The sequence below is a fragment of the Myotis nattereri genome, assembly GCF_964212035.1.
Source record: "Myotis nattereri genome assembly, chromosome: 11".
Taxonomy (NCBI): domain Eukaryota; kingdom Metazoa; phylum Chordata; class Mammalia; order Chiroptera; family Vespertilionidae; genus Myotis; species Myotis nattereri.
The window spans coordinates 32,220,415-32,233,875 of NC_138086.1; the positions used below are offsets into that span (position 1 = coordinate 32,220,415).

Here is a 13,461-nt window from a genome sequence, read left to right on the forward strand (position 1 = left end):
TAACAACAACAGCAATAACAACACAAAAAGTAACAAGTATTGATGAGGATGTGGAGAAATTGGAACACTGTACGTATATTGCTGGAGGAAATGTAAAATAGCACATCCACTGAGGAAAAGAATATGGCAGTTTCTCAAAACATTAGGCAAAGATTACAGTAAGATCCAGCAACTCCACTTGTAGGTGTGTACCCAAAGGAATTGAAACCAGGGACTTAGATAATTGTACACTAATATTTGTAACAGTATTACTCATAATAGTCAAAAGGTGGAAACAACCCAAATGTCCAACCATGATGAATCGATAAACATAATTTGTATATGCATACAATTAAATTATTTAGTCTTTAAAAAGAATGAAATTCTTATACATGCTACAACATGAATGAACCTTGAAAGCATTATGCTAAGTGAAATACATCAGATACAATAGAACTAATTGTATGATTTCACTTTTATGAGGTGCCTAGAGTAGTCAAATTTATAAAAGAAAGTAGAACATTAATTATCAGGGGCTCTAGGGAGCAGATAATGGGGAATTAATGTTGAATGGGTATAAGAGTTTCACCTTAAGATGATGAAAAGTTCTATAAATAAATACTGGTGATAGTTGAACAACAATGTGAATATAATTAATGCCATGGAATTGCATACCTAAAAATGATTAAAGTGATCATTTTATGTGTATATTACCACAATAAATTAAAAAAAAATAAAGCAAGGATGAAGAACCTTTTTTCTCACAGTCTTCTAGTTGGGGTTTGGTTGCTACGTGGGGAGAGAGCCCTTCAGGGCTATAGGAAAAAGGGAAGAGCCACAACCTCAGGGCCATGCCTGCCTTTTCCCACATTCAGCATGTGGATCCAGGCAGGCTACACAGCTTACTACTTTCCAGTACTTTCAAGAAGCAAAGAGATGATCCAGACATTATTAGTCTAGCATCCCTATTTCATGTCTTTGATGGCCAAGCCCAACTTTGCTAAAAACAAAAGCAAAACCTTCTTTTCTTAAGATGTAGGGCTTTCAGAAGATGTGTCGGACAACACTTGCCTATTGCCCATCTCCAGAAATGCTTAGATGAAGTTTGAGACACGACCTTCAAATATTATTCTGTCCATCCCCTCCCATTATTAACAGCATGGAAGTCAGATACTTGTATAGGAAAGTGCCTCTCTCCCTGCTTCCCACGCAGGCCACCTGGAGCTATGTCAAGAGCAACAGGAGTTCTAATCATAAATACATATTTTCCTCTCCATCACCCTCACCAAGCTCCAGTCCAAGATTCAAGTGTCCCAGGGTGTTGCGACGAAGGATCTCCCAACCCCGGTGACTGCTGCTGCGGGATGTGGTCCGGGACAGGGAGGGCGTTGGGAGGGTCAGAGAGCCTCTGGCTCGAGTCCCATTTTCAACCACAGAGAGATGTTTCTCAGAAAGATGTTCATCCTCCCTATCTGAGGACTTGAAAGCTTCCACATAGCGAAGCATTCGCAAAGTATTTTGATCATGGAGGCTCTCGATTCTGAGGGGAAAAGGGAAAGCACTCAGTTGAGGTGGGCAGAGATGGGCTGTGGGGAGGAACAGAGGTGAATGGGGCACATGTAGGAGACTGGACCAAGAGGAAAGGGGAAGGTAAGGAGCAGAGGTGACATAAAAAGAGCACCCAGGGTCAAGTGAAGGGAAGTGCAATAGAATGAAGGACTAACTGGGGTAGAGACCAAGGAGGTCTTGAACTCAGGATTTGAGTGTGAGTATGATGGTGGGGAATATGGGTGAATATGAAAGAGAAAAAAGCCAATTAATAAAAAATTATATCATAAAAATGAGGTAAAATTCAGGACATAAATAAGAGGAGAGAAGAGACAGGTTAGGAGCTAAGAATAGAGTATGAAGGAGGTTAGCTTTAGGCAAGAACATACTAGAATGGGGGTCATCTGGGAATAAGATTATAACAAGTTGGGTAGCCCATCTCCACATCCAAGCATAGATACATACATGTAGTTTTTCACATGTTACTGCCCTGATGGACACATAGCCTGGCATCAGCTATCATCATTCTTTCTACCCTCCTCGGCTCCAGCCTCCTCCCTCAAACTGGCTAATGCAGGGTCACTGTATAGAGTGATGACTTCTCCCTAAGGTCCAATGGGGATCTCAAGAATGGAGAGGAGGGTGATAAATGTGGAACTGGTCAGCCTTGTTCCCATGGCATCACACACATTTCAGTTCACGCATATACATTGTCACTCACCGCAGGAACCAGCGGTCCCCTAGCCCGTACTTGTACCCACAGATCCCAGAGCGAGGCCACAGGAAGCGAGGCATCTTTCTCTCCAGCATCACGGTGGTGGCCACAACCTGGACAGGGTGAGAGGTAGAGGAAGAACTCAGAAGGAGCCATGTGGTTCAAAGAACACAGACAGAGAACCCAAGGGCAACTATGGAATAGAGACAGCAGATATCAATGGAGATGACAGTCATTGATCCTTCCCCTCACCTGTGCCAGGCACCATGCTATCTGCTTTACTCCTAATTCATCAGAAAAGGACAAGAATATTTTATGAGTGCTTTGAATAAAACAGTGACCCTTACATTACTATTCAGATTCATGAAAAGTGACTCACTCCAAAGTAATTTCATTTGCTCTTTCATAGGAAAGCCATAGACCAATGATCCTGATTTAAATAAAATTATTAAATAGAATCTCTATGATCTTGAGGATTAAGTAAGGTTGCTAGTGCTCAGGGAACTTGTAGCAAATATCCTAACAAGGAAGAGAGTAGGTTAATGATGGCACACTTAGCAGGGAAAATTCTAGTGGCATGTCACATGTTCTGTACTTTGCCCAGCCTTCATTAATTACTTAAATGAAACAGAAGAAAAACTTATCAAATATACCCGTGACACAAAATAGGGAGGGATATGTAATTTGCAAGGTGACAGAAGCAATATAAAAATGATCTCACCAGACAGGAATGCTGGGCAGAAACCAATAACATAAAACTTAAGGAAACCAAATATAAGGTTCTTTATTTATGTTTAAGACTCAAGTGTCTGTGTAAGTACAGGAAAACAGTGACAGAGCTTAGCGAAGTAAGTTGGGTAACAGAAATGCGGGGTTCTAGTTGATCATAAACTCAATTTTAGGTGCTATTCATGGTTTATTGTCCAAAGCAAGGAAGGGCATGCCCACTCTTCATGCTGCATTCCTCTGATTATATCAGGACCATCCCAGTTTTGAAAGGCCCATGATCTATTAGGGCATGAACAGGAGCATGCAGCCAGGATGAATTGGGGCCAAGAAGCTTCATTAATTGAAATGACTGCCAATCCTTTAAAATGCCCAGTTCTCCATTTTCCATTCTTACACCCTGTGTCTTTCTAGTACTCTACACTTCTCTTTTTTTAAAAACAAAATATATATATATATATATATATATATATATATATATATATATATTTGATTTTTTACAGAGAGGAAAGGAGAAAGATAGAGAGTTAGAAACATCAATGAGAGAGAAACATCGATCAGCTGCCTCCTGCACACCCCCCACTGGGGATGTGCCCACAACCAAGGTACATGCCCTTGACCGGAATCGAACCTGGGACCTTTCAGTCCTCAGGCTGACGCTCTATCCACTGAGCCAAACCGGTACCGGCTGCACTTCTCTTGACCTTCTCTCAGTTTCCTAGTTGTACCAAGTTCCATCCAAACTCAGGACTTTCAATCATTCCATTCCCTTTCCCTGGATAGCTTTTCTTCCTCTTTATCTTGAAAAGGACACTTTTTGTTTTCTTTGCGCTATCTTTGAAACCCCCACCTTCTCTGGTAACAGGGCCCATCTTTCATTTAGATAATCTCTCCTCCTCTACCCCCACTTCATCAATTGGAGAAGACTTGTCTGCATACAGTTCTAGTTGATTAGTCTGTTCTCCCCAGACTCCTCTTCCATTACCACCACCACCACTATCCAGTCCTATAACTCAGACTTGTTGCAATGAGATAGAACTGAGACTGGGTTCACTGGAGGGAAGATGCTCTTTTAAAGGCACATTTCACAGCATCAGGATACAACATGAATGGGGCCCTTGGCATTGTGCTATGAAGTACACTTGCTCATTCCTTTGGGAGTTTACAGCTTCCCTTAGAAAAGCTGGACAACAGTGAACAGAACAGAAAAGCTGGTATAGTGCCTGAAACGATCTGGGCTCCAACCAGACATACCTAAATTTAGTTTAATTCTTTAAACTTTTTATTTATGGAGGCCAACACAAACTCCTCCCACTGCTTTTCTTAAGTCTATTTAAGTTTGATTTTCTGTCCTGTAGCCAAGAGTCCTGATAGATTCAAATCCTAATCTTTATCCTTCTTCCTTATTCTTCTTAACTGGTCAATTCTTACCCATGTTTAGGGCTCCTCTTAAATGTCACTCCATCAGAAAAGCCTTTCCTAACTTTCCTGTCAGACTCCCCTGTTGCACCCTGCTCATAGCATCTTCTACTTCTCTGTGACACTTTTACTACAATTGTACAGCTTCCTGCGAAGTCATTTGTTTGATGTCTGTCTTTCCAAGCTCATGTAAGGTCCATGAGGACACAGCTTGCATTGGTGTGTTCGTGCTTGTATCCCCCAGCTCCTGGACACTTCCCAACTCATAATTATTATCTAAACAATTATTATAAAATGAATGAAAAGTTTGAGGGATTAACTAATAGCTGTATTCAAATATTTGAACAGTGCTCATAGGGAAGGGTGTGTTCTGCATTATACAAGAAGACTTGGGCCAAAGAATGGAATTATAGAAAAATGTGTTTCAGCTTAATGTAACATGGGCTTTTCTAATAACAAAAAAAACACTTAAACTGTGAAATAAGCTTGCCTCCTCCCAATCACTGCTCAAATCCACATGATAATAAGATCCCAATCAGCATTGAAAAAGATATTGAATGACTCTCTGGCCAATAAATGATTATACAATGGATAGAAACTCAACTAGAGGACCACTAAAGGAATTTCCAACTCTAAAATTTTATTAGCCTATCATGATATAAAAAAAACAGAACAGCCCTGCCAGTGTGGCTCAGTGGTTAAGCATTGACCTATGAACCACAAGGTCATGGTTCTATTCCAAGTCTGGGCTCATGCCCAGGTTGTGGGCTCAATCCCTGTGGGGACATGATAAGGCAGCTGATCATGTCTCTCTCTCATCAATGTTCTATTTCTCTCTCCCACTCCCTTCCTCTCTGAAATCAATAAAAATATATTTTAAAAACAGATCATAGAGAAACAGGGAGTTATAGAAGATAAGGTCCAAATTAAAAACTAGGATATAGGAGATCCAAGATGGCTACCAATGGGATGGCAAGCTGTAAGATAGTGTGTGAGTTAGAGAACGAAAGGAGGGTGTATGGATGTGCAGGGAGCGTCTATATTTGTGAGTGAGGGACAGCTATATTCCAAGGAATTGTTGGGGACTGCCGGATGGGGCTCCCCTGGATTGGCAGCCTCTACTGCTGCTGAAATCTCTTCCAGAGTGGCTGGCTCTGCCACAGAGACAACACCATCTTAAAGGGAAGAGTGGCAGTGATCTGAAGCCCAGCCTTACCTTCAACTGGGCAGACTTCAGATACTTCCCAGGACCCTACAACCACAACCCCCAGGAACAAGCTGCCTCAGCTGCAAACCCAGAAACACCAAAACTCTAGTCTCTCTGACCATGAGTGCCAAGAAAGTCTGTCCAGGAGTAGACAAAGCGGTGTGAATACATAGATGAGCCCAGTGCCTTCTTATAGAGCAGATAGAAGGAACAGCTGAATCGATTACATCCACCCAGAACTGGCAAATTAAATACAGCTGGTGAGGCAATCTGTGGATGTAAAGGTCAGATATCATCTAGGGAAAGTCAATGCAAGACAGAGAGCTACATAACCAGACATCCAGAGGGGAGCGATCATGGGGAGACATAGAAACAGCCCGCATATGAAAGAACAGGAGGAATCACCATAAAATAAACAAAATGGAGGCAAGCAATATGTCAGAGAAAGAATTCAGAGCAATGGTCATAAGGTGGCTGAAAAGGATGGAAGACAAATTCAACAACATGTGTAAGAACCAAGAGGAAATGAAGAAGAACCAAGAAGAAATGAAAAAAATGGCATTGCTGCAATAAAGAACTCAATAGAAAGCATCAATAGTAGACTGAAAGAAGCAGAGGACCACATCAGTGAGCTAGAAGACAAGGTAGGAAAAAATACCCAAGCAGAGCAGTATCTAGAAAAACAAAACAAAACAAAAAACCTTAAAAAACAGGAGGAAAGCCTAAGGGAACTGTGGGACAAAAGGAAACTAATTAACATCCACATAATAGGTGTGCCAGAAGGAGAGGAAACTGAGCAAGGAATATAAAACCGGCTTGAAGAAATAATGACAGAAAACTTCCCTGATATAAAGAAGAAAAAACTCACATAAGTCCAAAAAGCTCACAGAGTCCCAAAAGACCAACACCAAGACACATCATAATTAAATTGTCAAAAACCAAGGACAAAGTAAGAATCTTAAAGGCCACCAGAGAGAGACAGAAAGTTACCTACAAAGGAACCCCCATCAGACTAGTGACTGATTTCTCAACAGAAACACATCAGGCCAGAAGGGAATAAAATGAAATATACAAAGTCATGCAAAGGAAGGGTCTGAATCCAAGAATACTGTACCCAGCAAGGCTATCAATCAAAACTGAGGGTGAAATTAGGAGCTTCACAGACAGAAAAGGACTAAGGGAGTTTATTACCACCAAACCAGCAATGCAAGAAATGCTAAAGGGTCTGCTGTAAAAAGAAAAAATAGGAAGGGAAGAAGGAACACAGGCATAAAGAATAAAAATGGCAACAAACAAGTACCTATCAGTAATAACTTTAAATATAAATGGATTAAATGCCCCAATCAAAAGACATAGGGTAGCTGAATGGATAAGAAAGCATGACCCATGTATCTGCTGTCTACAGAAAACCCACCTCAGACAAAAGGACTTACACAGACTGATGGTAAAGGGATGGAAAAAGGTTTTTCAGACAAATGGAAATGAAAAATCAGCTGGGATAGCAATACTTATATCTGACAAATTAGACCTCAAAGTGAAGGCCATAACAAGAGATAAAGAAGGCCACATCATAATACTAAAGGGAGAAATCCAACAAGAAGAAATAACTTGGGGGATTGGGGGGGGGGGGTATGTGGGGATAAGGACACATATGTAATAATTAATCAATAAAAACAATTTTAAAAAATTAAAAAATAAAATAAAATAAAGAGGAAATAACTCTGGTAAACATATACACACCCAATACAGGAGCACCCAAATACATAAAAAAACTTCTGGAGGATATCAAGGGAGAGATTGACAGCAATACAGTCATAGTAGGGGACTTTAATACCGCACTAACACCACTGGACAAATCCTCTAAACAAAAAATCATCAAAGAAACATCAGTCCTAAATGACTCACTAGATCAGATGGAATTAATTGACATCTTCATAACATTTCACCCCATAGCCACAGAATATACATTCTTCTCAAGTGCACATGGGTCATTTTCAAAGATAGACCACATATTGGGACACAGGCAAAGTCTCTTCAAATTCAAGAAAATAGAAATCATATCAAGCATCTTCTCAGATCACAATGGCATAAAACTAGAAGTCAACTACAATAAAAACAATGGAAAAAATCAAACACCTGGAGGCTAAATAGCATGCTATTAAACAATGATTGGGTTACCAAAGAGATCAAAGAAGAAATAAAAAGCATCATGGCAACAAATGACAATGAAAACATAACAATCCAAAATCTATGGGACAGTAAAAGCAGTCTTGAGAGGGAAGTTCATAGCTCTACAGGCCTATCTCAAAAAAACAAGAAACAATGGTAATAAATGATCTAACCATACAACTCAAAGAGTTAGAAAGAGAGCAACAAGAAGAGCCCAGGGTAAGCAGAAGGAAGGAAATAATAAAGATCAGAGTGGAGATAAATGACATAAAAACAACAACAAAAATACAAAAGATCAACAAAACCGAGAGCTAGTTCTTGAAAGGATTAACAAAATTGATGAACCTCTCACCAAGAAGCAAAGAGAGAGGATCCAAATAAACAAAATCAGAAATGAAAGAGGTGAAGTAACAACCGATCCCGCAGAAATACAAACGATTATGAAAAAATACTATGAACAACTCTATTCCAACAAAATGGACAACCTAAATAAAATGGACATATTCTTAGAAAAATACAAGCTCCAAAAACTCAATCAGGAAGAAACAAAAAATCCTGAATAGGCTGATAACTACCAAAGGAATTGAAGCAGCGATCAAAAATCTTCCAGCAAACAAAAGCCCTCGTCCAGACGGCTTTACAGGGGAGTTCTACCAAGCATTCAGAGAAGAACTAAACCTATCATCCTCAGACTATTCCAAAAAAATTCAAGAGGAAGGCACACTTCCAAGTTCTGTCTATGAAGACAGTATTACCCTAATCCCAAAAACCAGATAAAGACACCACAAAAAAAGAGAACTACTGGCCAATATCCTTGATGAACATAGATGCTAAAATCCTAAACACAATTCTAGCAAATCAGATTCAGCATTACATTAGAAAGATCATACACCATGACCAAGAGGGATTTATTCCGGGGATGCAAGTATGGTACAATATTTGCAAGTCAACAAATGTGATACATCACATAAACAAACTGAGAGACAAAAATCACATAATCATATCAATTGTTGCAGAAAAAGCATTTGACAAAATCTAACACCTTTTCTTGATAAAAACTCTCAGCAAAGTGGGAATAGTGGAATCATACCTCAACATAATAAAGCCTTATATGACAAACCTACAGCCAATATCATACTCAATGGGCAAAAACTAAATTCATTTCCCCTAAGAACAGGAACAAGACAGGAGTACCCACTTTCACCACTCCTATTCAATATAGTACTGGAAGTGCTAGCCATAGTGATCAGACAAGAAGAAATAAAAGGCATCCAAATTGGAAAAGAAGAACTAAAACTGTCCTTATTCACAGGTGACATGATACTATACATAGAAAACCCCAAAGACTCCATCAAAAAAACTACTAGACCTAATAAATGAATTTGGCAATGTAGCAGGATACAAAATTAACACCCAGAAATCTATGGTCTTTTTACACACCAATAATGAACTCACCGAAAGGGAAATGAAAAAAAATCTCATTTACCATTGGACCAAAAAACTTAAGATACCTAGGAATAAGTTTAACTAAGAATGTAAAAGACCTGTACTAAGAAAATTTCAGGACATTGAAAAAAGAGATTGAGGAAGACATAAACAAATGGAAGAACATACCATGTTCATGGATTGGTAGAATCAATATCATTAAAATGCCCATATCACCCAGAGCAATCTGCAGATTCAATGTAATCCCCATTAAAATACCAACAGCATATTTCAAAGATCTAGAACAAACTCTCCAAAAATTCATCTGGAATAAAAAAAAAAGACCCCAAATAGCCACAGCAATCCTGAGAAAGAAGAACAAAGTTGGAGGAATCACATTACCAGATATCAAGCTATATTACCAAGCCATGGTTCTCAAAATTGCCTGGTACTGGCACAAGAACAGACATATAGACCAATGGAACAGAACAGAGGACCCAGAAATTGACCCAAGCCATTATGCTCAATTAATATTTGACAAAGGAGACAAGAGCATATAATGGAGTCAAAACAGTCTCTTTAATAAATGGTGCTAGGAAATTTGGTCAGACACATGCAAAAAAATGAAACTAGATCACCAACTTACACCATACACAAAAACAAACTCAAAATGGCTAAAGGACTTGAATGTAAGATGGGAAACCATAAAAACTCTACAAGATTCCATAGGCAGCAAAATACCAGACATATGTCGTTAGCAATATATTTACAGACACAGCTCCTAGGGCAATGAAGACTAAGGAGGAAATAAACAAATGGGACTACATCAAAATAAAAAGCTTCTGCACAGCAAAAGAAACCATCAACAAAACAAGAAAGCAACAAGTACTGCATGGGAGAACATATTTGCCAATGCTATTTCAGATAAGGGTTTAATCTCCAAAATTTACAGAGAACTCATACAACTTAACAAAAGGAAGATAAACGATCCAATCAAAAAATGGTCAAAGGATCTAAATAGACCCTTTTTGAAAGAAGACATACAGAAGGCCCAGAAACAAATGAAAACATGCTCAAAGTCACTAATCATCTAAGAGATGCAAATCAAAAAAAACAATGAGATGCCACCTCACACCTGTTAGAATGGCTATCATCAACAAATCAACAGACGATACGTGCTGGCAAAGATGTGGAGAAAAAGGAACCCTCCTGCACTGCTGGTGGGAATGCAGACTGGTGCAGCCACTGTGAAAGACAGGATAGAGTTTCCTCAAAAAGTTAAAAATGAAACTCCCATTTGATCTAGTAATCCCACTTCTAGAACTATATCCCAAGAAATCAGAAACACCAATCAGAAAGGATATATGCACCCCTATGTTCATAGTAGCACAATTTATAATAGCTAAGATTTGGAAACAGCCTAAGTGCCCATCAGCAGATGAGTGGATTAAAAAACTGTGGTACATCTACACAATGGAATACTATGCCACTATAAAAAAGAAGGAACTTTTACCATTTGTAACAACATGTATGGAAATAGAGAGCATTATGCTAAGAGAAATAAGCCAGTTGGAGTAAGATAAATATCACATGATCGCCCTAACCGGTTTGGCTCAGTGGATAGAGCGTCAGCCTGAGGACTCAAAGGTCCCAGGTTCGATTCTGGTCGAGGGCATGTACCTTGGTTGCGGGCACGTCCCCAGTGGGGAGTGTGTTGGAGGCAGTTGATTGATGTTTCTGGCTCTCTATCCCTCTCCCTTCCTCTCTGTAGGAAACCAATAAATATATTTTTAAAAAAATCACATGATCGCACTCAAATGTGGGATATAATGATCAAAATAATTTGATGAACAAGAACAGATCGATCTATAGACAAATGGTGGTGGGGGGTGTTAGAGAGCAACCAAAGGACTTGTATGCATGCATATTAACATAACCAATGGACACAGACACTGGGGCAGTGGGGGCTTGCCCAGGGTGAGAATGGCTGGCCGGGGGGGAGGGCGGTGGTGTCAATTTGGGATAAAGGAGACATATGTAAAACTTTAGACAATAAAAAATTCTAAAATTATCAGAAAAAAATAAATAAAAACTAGGATATATAAGAACAAGACTGTTTCTAGTTCTCCCTGGACTCAAAGATGATGGCTGAATCTACTTTTCCCTTGTGATCAATATCCTCAGATCTTGGGTGTTGATCCTACCCATTGCTACCATTTTACCCTCCTTTGTCTCCTAGATCTATCCAAATGTATCTCTGTTGAGGTGACAGCCCCACTGGGTTTTTTATGACTCTCCTAAGAGTCATCCACCATAACATAACACTCTGATTTTCCCCTCTACCCCCTGCTCCTTAGTAAGACTAACACTAGTAAACTTACCTGAGCCCTCCAGAGCTCATCCCGCTCTTGAGCCACTCGCCAGTGAGTGTCACCCATCATGGCTATGAACAGGTTGAGCATAAGTAGTGTGGCGATGATGGCAAAGGCCGCATAGGTGATGTGGTATATGAAAGGTAAATCCACGTCATAGTTGGCAGGGCCATCGATGAGGGTGAGGAAAAGCTCAAAGGTCGTGAACAGTGATGTGGGGTAGTTATAGAATTCCCCTAGCTTTTTTGGGTCCTCTGTCTGGAAAATGATAAAGAACGCTGCTCCGCCCAAGAAAAAGGCATAGAGATGGAAGAAAAGAGAATGATCACAATAAGCATTCATTCTACTTCCAACATATATCTCCGTACACTTACATGCACCTATACCAACTTACACACCTATAAATATAGGTGTGTGAATGTATGCATGTAAGTTACATTTTACCTGTGGACCTGGCTAATCCTGAGACATCCTATGCCAAGTTCATCGCTCTGGATAATGTTAATACTCAGCCATTTAGCATACACACACACACACACACACACACACACACACACACACACACACACACTAATAGCCCTGCACACGAATCCGTGCGCCTGGCCACTCTGTGCCTGCTGCCCAGAGGTTCTCCGCGACCCAGAGGCCCATCCATGGCTGGGCATGGAACGCTTGCCTCATCGCAGGGGCAACGACGCAAGCATTCTGCGCCCTGGCCGAGCCAGAGGCCCATCTGCCACTGGAAAATGCAAAGATTTCCCTCCCTGTTATCAGGAACTCTGATAAAGGGCTTCCTTCCTCTTTCTCAGCCAGCTTTCACCCCTGTGCCTCTGCCACCAGCCCATCCTGTCACACTATCCTTCACCCCCTCCACCCTCTGGCCGCCCAGACTTGACCTTGCCTGGGAGTCAGGGGCCACTTGACTCTGCTCAGCTCGCCAGTTTCTTCTCTTCTTATGCAAGCATTCTGTGCCCTGGCCAGGCCAGAGGCCCTTCTGTGGCCAGGCACAGAACGCTTGCCTCGTCGCCGTGGCGACAAAGCAAGCATTTTGCCAGGCCACTCACACTGCCCACTCTCAGCGGCCGCCGCCCCCCAGGACTGGGGGACTCCGGCGGGGCTGAGAGGACTGGGTGCCGCCATCTTGTGGCTATGGATGCCGCCATCTTTATTACAGAGTAGTGGTTAATTTGCATATTATCATTTTATTAGATAGGATATATACATATATTTTAGTTTTAACCTTTTATAGTTCAGCTGCTGGTACAGTTTTTTGGTCTACTGGTTTATAGGATCCCCATTTAATAGGGAATTCCTAAGACAGGAATAGTGCCCTTTGTACTGAGCCCTGGTCTTTGAGAATTGGGGGGTTCCTCAAATATCATCTAGAACATCCCATTGTCTTATGGATGTTCAGTTGAGGACATTGAAGACTGGATTAGAGTTGTCGTCTTTGGCTCTCCCTTCCTCTTTCTGCCTAAAAACTTTCTTCTACTCATTTGCTTTCCCTGTCCCTCCCCCTGTCTGCCAGTTTCATGCTGTGATCCTTTCTCTCCTTTCTGGCATTCTCCCACTGCACCCAGGGCCTTCGGTAAGCACCTGCTTGCCTCTCTCTGCCCAGTCTTTCTTCACAACTCTGTCTGTTTTCCTCTCTCATTCTTCAAACTCTCCAAACATTTTTTGTACCTCCTTTTGAGAATTCTTTCTCTTTTTTTCAACTTTGACCACACATAGAAAAAAAAGCACATTATGTGTTATTGAATGCTTTATGTTTCTTCTATAGTGTACATATAGACGGCTTACATACTGCACTGTCTTTGCCTACATCATTTTCTGAAATCCACATGTGGCCAGTCTTTCCTGTTTAATGTCCCTCTCACTACAAAGCCCTTTTTCTACATGTC

The 13,461-nt window shown here is 40.7% G+C and overlaps 1 protein-coding gene across 1 annotated transcript in view; it reads right to left on the reverse strand.

Annotated features, from left to right (window-relative positions):
- Positions 1-1,230: 1,230 nt before the first annotated feature.
- TRPV5 (transient receptor potential cation channel subfamily V member 5) overlaps positions 1,231-13,461 on the reverse strand; it is a gene marked incomplete at both ends in the record, with an annotated part of 29,755 nt that continues 17,524 nt past the window's right edge. The window contains 3 exons of the mRNA XM_081102495.1: positions 1,231-1,519; positions 2,249-2,355; positions 11,570-11,838. Coding sequence (XP_080958621.1) covers positions 1,231-1,519; positions 2,249-2,355; positions 11,570-11,838 — 665 coding nt within the window. The remainder of the gene's footprint in view (positions 1,520-2,248; positions 2,356-11,569; positions 11,839-13,461) is intronic.